Raw genomic sequence first — 12,054 nt, 5'->3', positions numbered from 1 at the left:
TAAATCTTAACATTTTTATTGATACTGTCTGGAGGGGATCTGATCCATCTGACACAATTCCAAGGGGGAACAAAAGGCAATATGATAGTGATAGAGTGGAAAAGAGGGCTGTACCATGAAATTTCCCTGGATCCTCACAGAAATAAAGACCACCATAGTTATGACCAATTTATATGTTTACAGACTACTGCCCTCTGTTACCTGTGTATGTAGATAAAGCTACAAGCATTAAAAAGGCACATTGGAAATAAGCTTAATTAACAGTAGTACTCTCAATAGAGGACAACTCTCAATAGAGGACATTAGACACGCACTTTACTTTTAGGTCCTGTTGATGTCTATGATAAACAGTCGTTTTGCCTCTGACAATGGAACGTCCTTTCATTTTCTCATTCGTTTTCTTTGGAGGGTTCACGTTTTTGAATCAGCCACACTTCATTGTTTCTATTAAGCAATTTGAAAGGACTGTTGTAACCTGCAGTGTAGTAAACCTTCTCATCAAAAACTTTTCCATTTTCCCTCAAAATGCTTGCTAATGTCAGAAGTTGTTCTTGATTCTTTTGGGCACTAGAAAATCCATCGAAAGACCTACAAAGGAGAAAGGAAATAACTGTGAATGATTTTCATACTGATGTGAATGTCAGTCTGAAGCAAAAAGCAGGCGCTGGTACTGTGAATGCTGGGTGAAGCGCAGCTTCAAAGTTACTCCTTCGCGGCCAGGTGCGGTGGCTCATGCCTGTAATCCCGGCACTTTGGGAGGCCGAGGTGGGCAGATCACTTGAGGTCAGGATTCAATATGAGCCTGGCCAACATGGTAAAATCCCATCCATACTAAAAATACAAAAATTAGCCAGGTATGGTGGTGGGTGCCCATAATCCCAGCTACTTGGGAGGCTGAGGCAGAAGTGCTTGAACCTGGGAGGTGGAGGTTGTAGTAAGCCAAGATTGCACCACTGCACTCCAGCCTGGGATGACAGAGTACAACACTCTTTCTCAAAAAATAAAAATTAAAAAAGCTACTCCCTCTCAGCAGATGAACCCACCACTCCTGGCTGCGATTCCTGGTCTCTGTGTGACCTCAGAAGCACTGTGGAAACCCAGGAGGATGCATCCCCTCCTTCCATCTGTTGACAGGCAGATTTGGAACCTACACCATCTCAAGTACTATACCTTGTGCTTCTCAAACCTTTAACATGCATACAGGTCACCTGGGGATTTTGCTACAATGCAGGTTCAAATCCGGGGTGGAGCCTGAGAATCTACATTTTGTTTGTTTGTTTCCTTTGAGGCAGAGTCTCTCTCTGTTGCCCAGGCTGGAGTGCAGTGGCACAGTCTCTGCTCACTGCAACCTCTGCCTCCCAGGTACAAGCGATTTTCCTGCCTCAGCCTCCTGAGTAGCAGGAATTACAGGTGTGCACCAACATGCCCAGCTAGTTTTTTTGTATTTTTAGTAGAGACGGGGTTTTGCCATGTTGTCCAGGCTGGTCTTGAACTCCTGACCTCAGATGAACCTCCCGCCTTGGCCTCCCAAAGTGCTGAGATTACAGGCGTGAGCCACGGCACCCAGCCAAGTCTGCTTTTCTACCAAGCTCCCACATCCATGCTGATGCTGTTGACCAGAGGGAGGACCACACTGACACCCCTGCAGAAGCCCCTTTTCCCGACTCGATTTTCTCTTCAACGTTGCTTTTTCTCTCCTAGGGAAAAGAATAAGCACTGGATTACAAATGAATATGTTATAGTTTTCACCTTTCTGAATTTATGATCCAATGGAAGAGATCAACATTTTGGCAGCTCTCTCTATATATCCTGAGAAGTTTGTTTTGTTTTTGTGTGTGTGTGTATTTTTCTGAGACAGGGTCTCACTCTGTTGCCCAGGCTGGAATATGATGGCACAGCGTACTGCACCCTTGACCTCGTGGTCTCAAGCAGTCCTCCCACCTCAGCCTCCTGAGTTGCTGGGACCACAGGTGCACACCAGACTAATTTTTTTAAAAACCTGTAGAGACAATCTTATGATGTTATCCAGGCTGGTCTCAAACTCCTAAGCTCAAGTGATCCACCTGCCTTGGCCTCCCAAAGTATTGAAATTACTGGCATGAGCCACCATGCCCAGCCTCTGAGAAGGGTTTTGAACAAACAGGGACAGGATCAATGTGTTGTGGGAGCACTGAGGGTGTTAAATCTGGGGTAAGGAGGGTCATCTGAGTTGGGCCTGAATGGAGGACGGTTTTGCTGAACAAAGAAAGGGGAGTGATAGGAAAGAGACCATACATCTAAAAATACCAAGTGTTTTCCTAGTGAGGCAGAAAATGAGGCCAGGAAGGTGAGTCAGAGCTAGAAGGAAGAACCTTGTACATTAGCCTAAGGCCTTTTGAGATTATTTCCAAGGATGTTGAGCAGAAAGGTGCAACTTGATCAGATCTGAGTTAGAATATAAGCTGATAGCTAATAGATTGGTGAGGAAGGATCCAGTCAGGAGGCTGCTATGGGGGTGTGGAAGAAAAGACAGTCAAAAGGTTAAAATAAGAAGTGGGAAAAGAGAATAAAAGTTTACGTATAGATTTTTCAGTAGATAAACAAAAACATCCTGAGATTAAATCATGACAGCACTGACCTAGCTGAGCTGCTGCCACACAAGCATGATGAATTTTATTTTGAGGGTTATTATAAGGACCACTGAGAAACAAAAATATACCTTATTTGATCTAAGTTCTGTTATCAATGCGCCAATGCAAAAAATTCAATCCTACCATGCTTCCGATGAGATACCATTTCTCAAGGGTACAAACCATGTCTGTTCTATGTAACAATGTCTACCCAGCACCTAGAACCATTCCTGACATGCAGTTCCCTTTACTCCTGTCAAGTTAGGAATCTCGGCACGCACATGTATAAACACCACAGGAAAGTTGATACAACTCTTCTGTTCTATCATTTTTATGTCATTTGAATATAATTCTGAACCACATGTTAAGAAACATTTTGGCCCAGGCACTGTGGCTCACACCTGTAATCCCACCACTTTGAGAAACCAAGGTGGGTGGATCACCTGAGGTCAGGAGTTCGAGACCAGCCTGGCCAACATGGTGAATCCTGGTCTCTACTAAAAATACAAAATTAGCCAGGCATGATGGTGGGTGGCTGTAATTCCAACTACTCCAGAGGCTGAGGCAGATGAATCACTTGAAACTTGAAGGTGGAGGTTGCAATGGGCCGAGATTGTGCCACTGCACTCCAGGCGGCACAACAAGAGTGAAACTTCGTCTCAAAAAAAGAAAAAAGAAATATTTTGGCTTCTAAATGTGTTATTTATTTCCTTAATAATAACCAATAACCAATGCTTAGCATGTTCTGCCTAAAAGGAATTTGTTTTCGAATTCATTTTCCCTTAAAATCAAATCTTGAACCCTCTAATTAGAAATCAGCTTTTGTTCTCTGAATGTGCGTTGTTTCACAATGATCTATTCACTGTTTCACTCAGAATACAAAATGGTGCCCACCACCCTTACCCCTATGTGCCTGCCTTGCCAGGGACTGGAATATATGAACATAGAAACATGCTGTCATATTCTTGAGGAAGTTTCAGTCTATAAATAAGTCACTATTACTTAGAAGAAGAAGAATATAAGGAAGGGCACCAAGGACAGAGTCGCTAGCTGAATGGAGAAATTGAAACAGGCATCACAGAAAAGGTGTCTTTTGTCCTGAAGGATGACAGTGGGCTCTCCAGGAAGAGAGAAAAGAGAGTACTAGCGCTAGGAGTGTCTGATGCTCATGTTCCAAGTGTTTTATGTAAATTAACTCATCTGATCTTCATGGCAACCCTATGAGATAGGTAAGTGCTATGATTCTATGCATTTTAAAACCTTCAGGTTTTAGCAAGGAAAAGTAAACTCACGTGCCTGAGGTCAAAGGCAACAAGATGTGGAAGAACACGGCATGTTCTGTGAAGGGTGAGAAGCGCACATGGTGGGAAGGGGAACTGCAGAGACAGGGCTGGCCCAGGTCACATGGGGTACTGCACTGTGTGAACAATCTGAGCTTCCCTGGGGAAGCAAGAGGAATCTGACAGAGCCCGGGCTTCTGTCGTTGAGAAAGACCACAGTTCCAGTGTGGAAGAGGAGAGGAAAAGGCTGGTGGCAGTGAAGATGGCTTGCAGGCTACTGAAGTGAAATAGTCAAGAAATAATTCAGTGGAGATCAATAAACATCCTAATATCTATTGGGGGTGTCAGGCATGTGCTGAGAACTGGGGTACACAAGATAACTTGGTGTGGTCCCTATAAGATGAAGACCCGAATAAGTAACATGGCGATACAGACAAGGGAACAAAGCCTGGAATCATTTTTTGAGGTGAAGGGGACAGATTTGGGAACCAATTGTCAGGAACCATGTGCTGATGATGACTGCAAGTTCTTGCTCAGGAAACTGTCTTGGCTAGGCATGGTGGCTCATGCTTTTAAACCCAGTGCTTTGGGAGGCCGAGATAAGTAGATTGCTTGAGCCCAGGAGTTCAAGACCAGCCTGGGCAACATAGTGAGATCCCGTCCCTACAAAAAATTATAAATTAGCTGGGCATGGTGGTGACACATGCCTGTAGTTCCAGCTACTCAGGAGGCTGAAGTGGGAGGATCCCTTGAGCCCAGATGTTCCAGGAGGCAGTGAGCTAAGATCATGCCACTGCACTCCAGCCTGGACAACAGAGTGAAACTCCATCTCAAAAGAAAAAAAAAAGAGGAGGCTATGTGGCTGATGTGACCCTCAACTGAGACAGGCGCTATAAGGTCAGAGAAGATTTGGGAACTGGGGGAAGGCTCATTTTAGGGTCATTGAGTTTGAGTCCCCCAACCCCAGACAGAGATGCCCAACAAGCAGGGAAATCAGATCTGGAGACATGTACTGGGTTTGAGAATCATTCGACTCAGGAGTTGAAGCAATATGAATGGATCACCCAGAACAAGTCAGCTACGAAATGAGGGTCAAAAATGGGCATCAACGGTGTTCCTAGGGTGAGAAGCGGAGGAGAACCAATGGAGGTAAAGAAACGGGGGGGGGGGGGGAGAAATGACAAGAAAGTGACACTCTGAAAGTAAAAGGATAAGCAACTATTAAGGGACCAGGTTGGTCCACACATGACTGCTGCAGGGGTCACGTGGGAGAGGACGGCAACCACGTGACAGATACAGAGGCACTGCCGAGGAAGGCAAGGGCACTCTAAGGAGAGGGTGGGAATCATACCGGATCATGGTGGTTTGAGGTAAAGGCCGTTTTGATAAGGTCTTGGAATGAAATGAGGAACATTTATTGGAACTTGGAGAAAAGGTGATCCTTGTCATGACATGGCAAAGAAACTGTGTCCTAGTGTAATGTGGACAGTATAACTTATGGGTTATGAAATAGGATATTTGGCTGAACATTTTCTTGTTTTTTCTTTCTTTTTTTTTTTTGAGATGGAGTTTCTTCTTGTTGCCCAGTCTGGACTGCAATGGCGCGATCTTGGCTCACCGCGACATCCACCTCCCATGTTCAAGCGATTCTCCTCCCTCAGCCTCCTGAGTAGCAGAGATTACAGACAGACGCCACTATGCCTGGCTAATTTTTGTATTTTTAGTAGAGATGGGGTTTCTCCATGTTGGTCGGGCTGGTCTCAAACTCCTGACCTCAGGTGATCAGCCCGCCTTGGCCTCCCAAACTTCTCAGATTACAGACATGAGCCACCGTACCCAGCCTTGGCTGAATATTTTCTAAGCAAAATGTTAATGGAAGCTATGGCTTGGCGTCTCTTGATAGTAGAATACAAGAAGAGAGAATTTAAAGAGTAAATTTTTTATCAAAAGGGAAGCAGAACTTAAACACTTGGAAAATTCTTAGCCTATCCATATTAAAAGAAATGAGAAAGCTTGTTCGAGAGAGAACAAGGGTAAGGCAAGTAACCCTTTGATAAGGAGATTAATGTGGAACTGCCATCTAAACAGAAACCAGGACCTGTTCTCCAGGATAATGGAAGAACCGTGCCAAAGGCATTTCAGATATTATGAGCTGCCTCTCCCATCACATGCCAAGTTGCAGTGCCTAGGGGGCAGAAGAATTTCAAAGGAGGGTCTTTGGGCACCTGGAGGACTTGGAACTCACTGCCTAGCACTGCCTGACCACTATGTTCCCTCATTCCAGCGCAGTCCTCCTTGGATGCCCCAGGTTCAGCTCTAGGGGGCTGAGGTATGGCCTGGGCTGCAATAGCTGTCCCTCTGGAAGGCATAGGCAGTTCACCTCGGCAGCATCCTTGTGATGCCATCTTGAAGAGTACATGAGCTGTGGGGTTTGGCTACCTTCATCTTGAAGGATGGAGCTGCCCAGGGCCTTGGGTATGTGACCAAAGCAGAAAGCCACAGTGAGAGTGAGCTACTACAGAGTCCCCAATAGGGAAATGGCTAATGGAGCCATGGGAACAGGGCACACCAGACTGGGAGGGCCACCGGTGTACAATTCGAGCCTGGTAAAACTGCAGGGGGTCCCTCCAACAGAGAGCTGCAGTGGGGTGGGGCCATCCACAGCCATGGGCAGGGCCACTTGAAGCCTTGGGGGCCCAACCTCTGTTCAGCAGAGCTTCACAAGTGGAACCTTCATCCAGTGGGCCTAGAGGAAAGAGCTCTGAGTCACAGAAAATGAATCTGAAGACTTAGAACTTACTTGGAACCTGTTACCCATTTCTTTTTCCTATTTATTCTTTTTGGAACAGGGTAGCTATCCTCTGTCTGTCCCACCATTGTATTTTGGAAGCATGTAACATGTTTGATTTCACAGGTTCACAGATGGAGGGGAACTGGCCTCAGGGTGAATTGTACCTTGAGCCTCAGGTTCAATTTTGATGATCTTTAGATGAATTTAGACTTTTGAGTTGATGCTGGAATGGAGTCAGACTTTGGGGGCTATTGGGATAGAATGAATGTATTCTGGATGTGAGATGATATGATTGTACAGGGTCAGGGCAGAATGCTATGAACTCCATGTTTGTGTCTCCCCAAAATTCATATATACATTTTTTTTGAGATAGGGTCTGGTGTAATCATGGCTCACTGCAGCCTCGACCTCCTGGGCCCAAGTGATCCTCCTACCTCAACTTCTCAAGTAGCTGGGACCACAGGCATATGCCACGAGGCCTGGCTAATATATATATATATATAATATATATATGTGTGTGTGTGTGTGTGTGTATATATATATATGTATATATATGTGTGTCTGTGTATGTGTGCTTGTGTACATATATATACATACGCACATATACACTTTTTTTTTTGGTAGAGACAGGGCCTTGCTATGTTGCCCAAGCTGGTCTCTAACTCCCAGGCTCAAGTGATCCACCTGCCTCAGCCTCCCAAAGTGTTTGGCTTCAAAATTCATATGTGATCGTATATTAGATGAGGCCTTGGGAAAGTGATGAGGTCATGAGGGTAGAGACTTGTAAAACATGTCCAGTAAAGCTGCCTTGGCTCTTCCACCACGTGAGGACGTTACTGAGAAGGTTCCATCCATGAACCAGGAAACAGGCCCTCGCCAGTCACTGAAACTGACAGCACCTTCAACTTGAATGTCCTTGTCTCCAGAAATGTGAGAGATAAATTTCTGTTTCTCTTAAGCTACCCAGCCTATGGCATTTTGATACAACAGCCTGAATAGACTAAGACTTTTGTTTTAAGGTACTTTTGTTCAGGTCTTTTGTCTTGGGGGCATGTAGTTTGCACCGTGTCTTATATGAAGGGCATGCAATAGACTCATCAAATGAAGTGATTCTATCTTGCAGCAGACCTCAGTAACATATAAAACAAAGCCAGGAGGAAAACATCACAAAATGCATTAGATCTGATTTTACCAAAGGGTGAAAAGCCTTTTGAAATTGCATTGGCGCTAAACTGTGAGTGCACGCAAGTAAAACTACCAGTCGGCAAGGCTATAAATTAGCTACCACTTACCGTACAAACACAGTCATTTCGGCTCTATCTTCAATGAAGACATCTGACTCTAAAGGCTTGGGTGGATCAAATTGCTGTTCAGAGGGAATATACAGGGAAATGGTAATGGTAGACTCACTAAAAGGACCTGAGCCAGGCACCACATAGCTTATCACTGGAGCTGTCATCTTTATTTTCATCTCTGTGACATAAAAATGAAAGCAAATTTAGTGTATTTTTGGCTACTTTAAACATTTAACCTATTCTTTTTTGTTCTGTGTGTTTTGATTTACTTCACATTATTGATATATTTGCCTTTAAGACAATTTTCATCCTAAAACAGTAAGGTCAAAATTACTCAGTTACTCCCCACATTAAACCACTTTCTGTAATCCTGATATTTTGGGTTAATTCTTAATTTTTAGAGATAAAATGGGAAATTAGAGATTACGTTATCAGTCAATTCTTTTTTTTCTTTTTTTTTTTTTACAATTCAGATAATGAGGTCCCACAGGCTAAGAGACCTGCTAAAATATAAATAGCAATAAAGCCAGAGCAAAAGTTATGACTTGATGTTTCTAATCTTGGTACCTTCTTGTCTCCTGATGCCTCTGATCCTACCAGTCACGAGTTACACCCAGCCCCAGTTCATCCAGCAAAATCAGAAAACAGAGGTTGAAAACAGTGTAAACCCTGGTCCTGAGGAGTCTTGTCTGAAAACAAGACAAGTCTTTGAATGACTTGGTTATTTTTCTGTGATAAAGGATACTTCTTTAATAAGCTAACACTCAATAGTAAGCCTGGGGACTCAATCACAATATGCATAATTACCAGGAAAACTGCTTTTACCTTTCTCATTTTTGCCTTGAATGTAGCTGTTCAGTTTCGTAAAGCCGGTTTGGATGGCTGAATCCCAGTCCATAGACTCCACGGACGTGCTGACCCACTTGGCTGGTCCATAGTGTCGGATCTCATAACTTCCGGGCTAAAGTGGAACAGAGAAAACTTCGAGAAGCAATTCCAAGAGGGGTTGGAGTGAGATGCAAAAATACTGATGCCATGATCTCGGGTCGATCTGGAGCCGGCCTGTCTAGGGGCTGCACCGCCCGAGAGTCCGGTCTGGTCCCCGCTCTTTAGGGCTGGGAAAAGCCCCTCCACTACGTTCCCCTTCTTGCGATTAGGGACCGCAGCGGCCCCAACCCCTCACGCTGGGGACTCGATTCACGCTTTAAAGACAAGCATCTATGACACTCCCTCTGCTCGGAGGGTTCCACCGCGCGTTCTGGGAGGCAATCAGTTCCTCCCCACCCTGCCACCCCGCAAAGACAAGAAATTGAGGTGGGACCAGTACTGGGAGTAGGGGAAGGGTAGAGCTAAATGACTGGAGTTTCTCGTTTGCGTAAGATAAGGGGTAGGGGCTCGGACCATTTAAAAAATTGTACTTTTTACTTAACTCTACTGGACCCGCCGGCCTCACTGCAAATCAGCCGGAAGGCGGGCCCGGCCCCTCCGCTCCCGGGTCGGCGCCTACCTGGGGGCCCGCGTCATCCGGGGCCTTCCAGCCCGGCGTCTCCACCGCTTGGGCTGCCGCAACCTCGGCCTCCCCGGTGTCTGGCTGGAGCGGCTCGGCCATGGGCGGCGTCGACCCTCTGGGAGCCTGGCCAGCCGCGCCGAGGGCCCACACCCCGGCCGCCCCTCCTGCGTGTGCGCGCCCCGCCGAAGTCCCGAGTCTCCGCCTTGCAGACGCGGTCCCTCCTCCCCGCCGCGCAAGAGACCCGAACTCGCCGGATGCGCCCGGCTCTGGACCGCTAGGGGGCGCCGCCACCAGGGCGTGGCCGGCTCCCAACCCCTGGCAGATCCGACCCAGGTGGCGCGCCCTGCCGAGGCCCCTCCGCGGGGACTGGGAGCCTCGCTCGCTTTGGCCCGCCTTCTTTTGGGGGCACCTCCCGCCCTCCCCTGCCCCTGCCCTTATGTTTGAGGAAAGTCGCGCAGAGGTGGCCCCGCGGGCAGCCGGGGGTGGCGCGGTTTTCGTGCAACCGGTTTGGGCACCTCTGCCGCGGTCCCGCCCGCGCTGGGAGCCGCGGGCGCGGACGGGGCTCAGCCCTAGCAGCGGCGGGGACGGCCACCCGCCCCTAGGGGGTGTCCTGGCGCCTCCGCGGGCAGACAAAGGCAGGAGGGGACGCCTGGCGACCCGACTCCCGGGGTCCAGCCAGGGCGAGCGGCCGTACTCACCCCAGGAAGGTGTCCTAGGGCCCAGACACTCCTCAGGGTCCCTTGCGGAGGAGGTGGCGGGGCCACAGACACAAGGGGAGAGCATCTGGAACTCTTCTGGTTTCTGAACTTTTCCCCGACAGGACCCCAAACCCTCTGAGTCATCCTCCCAGGCTTAACGGGACTCGGGGAGAGGTAGAGCCAGGGTCAGACCCCAGTGCGTTTCAAGAATTTTGGTTACCAGGGCTTTCCGGAGCCAAGCGGGGTACGGCTCTGTTACCCAACCCTCCCACCCCGACGCTTCGCCGGCCAGGCTGACCCGCGTGACTGTGCCCTGCGCGGGGACCCTGCGCGACTCCAGCCCTCCCCAGTAGACCCTCGTCGTGGACAGCCAGAGCTCCTAGGCTCCCCGGGGCGACGTGACCACTGCAGAGGCAGCTGGCACTTCCCACTCAGTAGCCAACTGACAGGAGTGTGGCCGCGTGAAAAGCAATGGTGACATCCCCCAAGGGTGAAAGGGAATCGGCCCCTGTGAACGGAAAAGAAGAGGCAGCCAGCCGGGGCCACTGGCAATGTGGAGCCAGCACCCCGTAGTCAGGGTGCTGAGACCAAGGGGGAGCCTCCCTTCCCAGCAAGAAGACTCCCAGGAAGATGAAATTGTCTTTCAAGGCCAGGCACGGCTGCTAACTTCTATAATCCTTGAATTTTGGGAGGCTAAGACAGGCAGATCGCTTGAGCTCAGGAGTCCGAGACCAGCCTGGGAAACATGGCAAAAATCCGTCTCTACAAAAATACCTGGGAAACAGCAAAAACCTGTCTCTACAAAAATACAAAAAAAAAAAAATAGCGCTGATAGTATAGTGGTGAGCATAGCTGCCTTCCAAAAACACACACACACGCACATGCACACGCACACGCACGCACACAGTTGGGCGTGGTGGGGCTGTGGTCTCAGCTACTCCGGAGGCTGAGGTGGGAGGATCGCTTGAGCCTGGGAAGGTCACGGAAGCAGCAGTGAGCCGAGATCTCACCACTGCACTCTAGCCTGCGTAACAGAGTGATACCATGTCTCAAAACACCAAACATCTCTTTCAAGAAGGCTTTCAAATTGAGCAGCTTGTCTGTCCTTCAAGAGAAATCAGAAGGAGGGTGGGGTGATTCCTCTGCCTCCTCACCGACAGAGGATGATCAGGAGGAGGGGGAGATCAGTGCCTGTCGCCAAGAGGCCACTGCCCAGGAAGGAAGGTTGTTGCCACTCCTGAGAACCAGGAGCCGCAGGCCAAGGGGGCAGAGGCTAGTGCTGCCTTAGAGAGAGAGGCAGGGCCTCAGGCTGCAGAGCTCTCCACTCCCTTGGGGCGGAGAGTGGCCCCACACAAGCCCACTCGGAGCAGAAACAGTAGCTGGGTGGGCCAGGTGGGTGATCTCTAAGCTGCAAAAACTGCTGTCCTTGTGAGGTCACTGCCTGGACCTGGTGCCCTAGCTGCCCTCCTGTGCCCAGAAAGGTAAGGGCTATTGCATCCTACCAGCCATGTTCCCTTTCCTTCTCTCCCACTTGTGGATTCTCTCATCGACCATCTGGCTTTCCTCTTAAGGCCGGTTGAAGATGGTCCCTTACAGCATCCCTAGTTAGTGATATGAAATACTCCTGTCCCTGACCCTGCTGCCTTCCCTGTTCTCACCCTGCTGAAGGCAATTTTTGGTTTTCTTCCCCAATTATTTTCCAAGTAGGTTTTGTTTACCCTTCTCCCCAAATCCCTGAGCCAGAAGTGGGGTGCTTAAACTCCCAAACCTTGAGGGTCCAGACTCCCCTGTGTTGACTTTTTACCCTCTTGTGCTGTGCCTACTGGCACCTGGGTGCCTAGACTGCCCTGTCTAGGGTTCTATTCAAGTTC

The 12,054-nt window shown here is 48.4% G+C and overlaps 1 protein-coding gene and 1 pseudogene across 2 annotated transcripts; one reads left to right on the top strand and one right to left on the bottom strand.

Moving 5' to 3' along the window:
• Positions 1-10,478, bottom strand: HEBP2 (heme binding protein 2). 2 transcript variants are annotated; one of them, XM_035296846.3, is made up of 4 exons: positions 10,184-10,478; positions 8,801-8,936; positions 7,973-8,153; positions 1-588 (listed from the first exon to the last, which is right to left on the bottom strand). In XM_035296846.3, the coding sequence occupies exons 1-4, from the start codon at positions 10,325-10,327 to the stop codon at positions 390-392; spliced, it is 660 nt and encodes a 219-aa protein (XP_035152737.2). In that variant the 5' UTR covers positions 10,328-10,478; the 3' UTR covers positions 1-389. The 2 variants fall into 2 exon arrangements, with proteins under 2 accessions (XP_035152737.2, XP_002747131.1); XM_002747085.6 differs by lacking the exon at positions 10,184-10,478 and adding an exon at positions 9,483-9,734.
• A 58-nt stretch (positions 10,479-10,536) lies between these two features.
• Positions 10,537-11,701, top strand: LOC100388675 (MARCKS-related protein pseudogene; annotated as a pseudogene).
• The last annotated feature ends 353 nt before the right edge of the window (positions 11,702-12,054 follow it).

The sequence above is a fragment of the Callithrix jacchus genome, chromosome 4 (genome assembly GCF_049354715.1).
Source record: "Callithrix jacchus isolate 240 chromosome 4, calJac240_pri, whole genome shotgun sequence".
Lineage (NCBI taxonomy): Eukaryota > Metazoa > Chordata > Mammalia > Primates > Cebidae > Callithrix > Callithrix jacchus.
The sequence above is the reverse complement of the archived record's forward strand: the minus strand, read 5'-3'. Positions and strand labels throughout refer to the sequence as shown.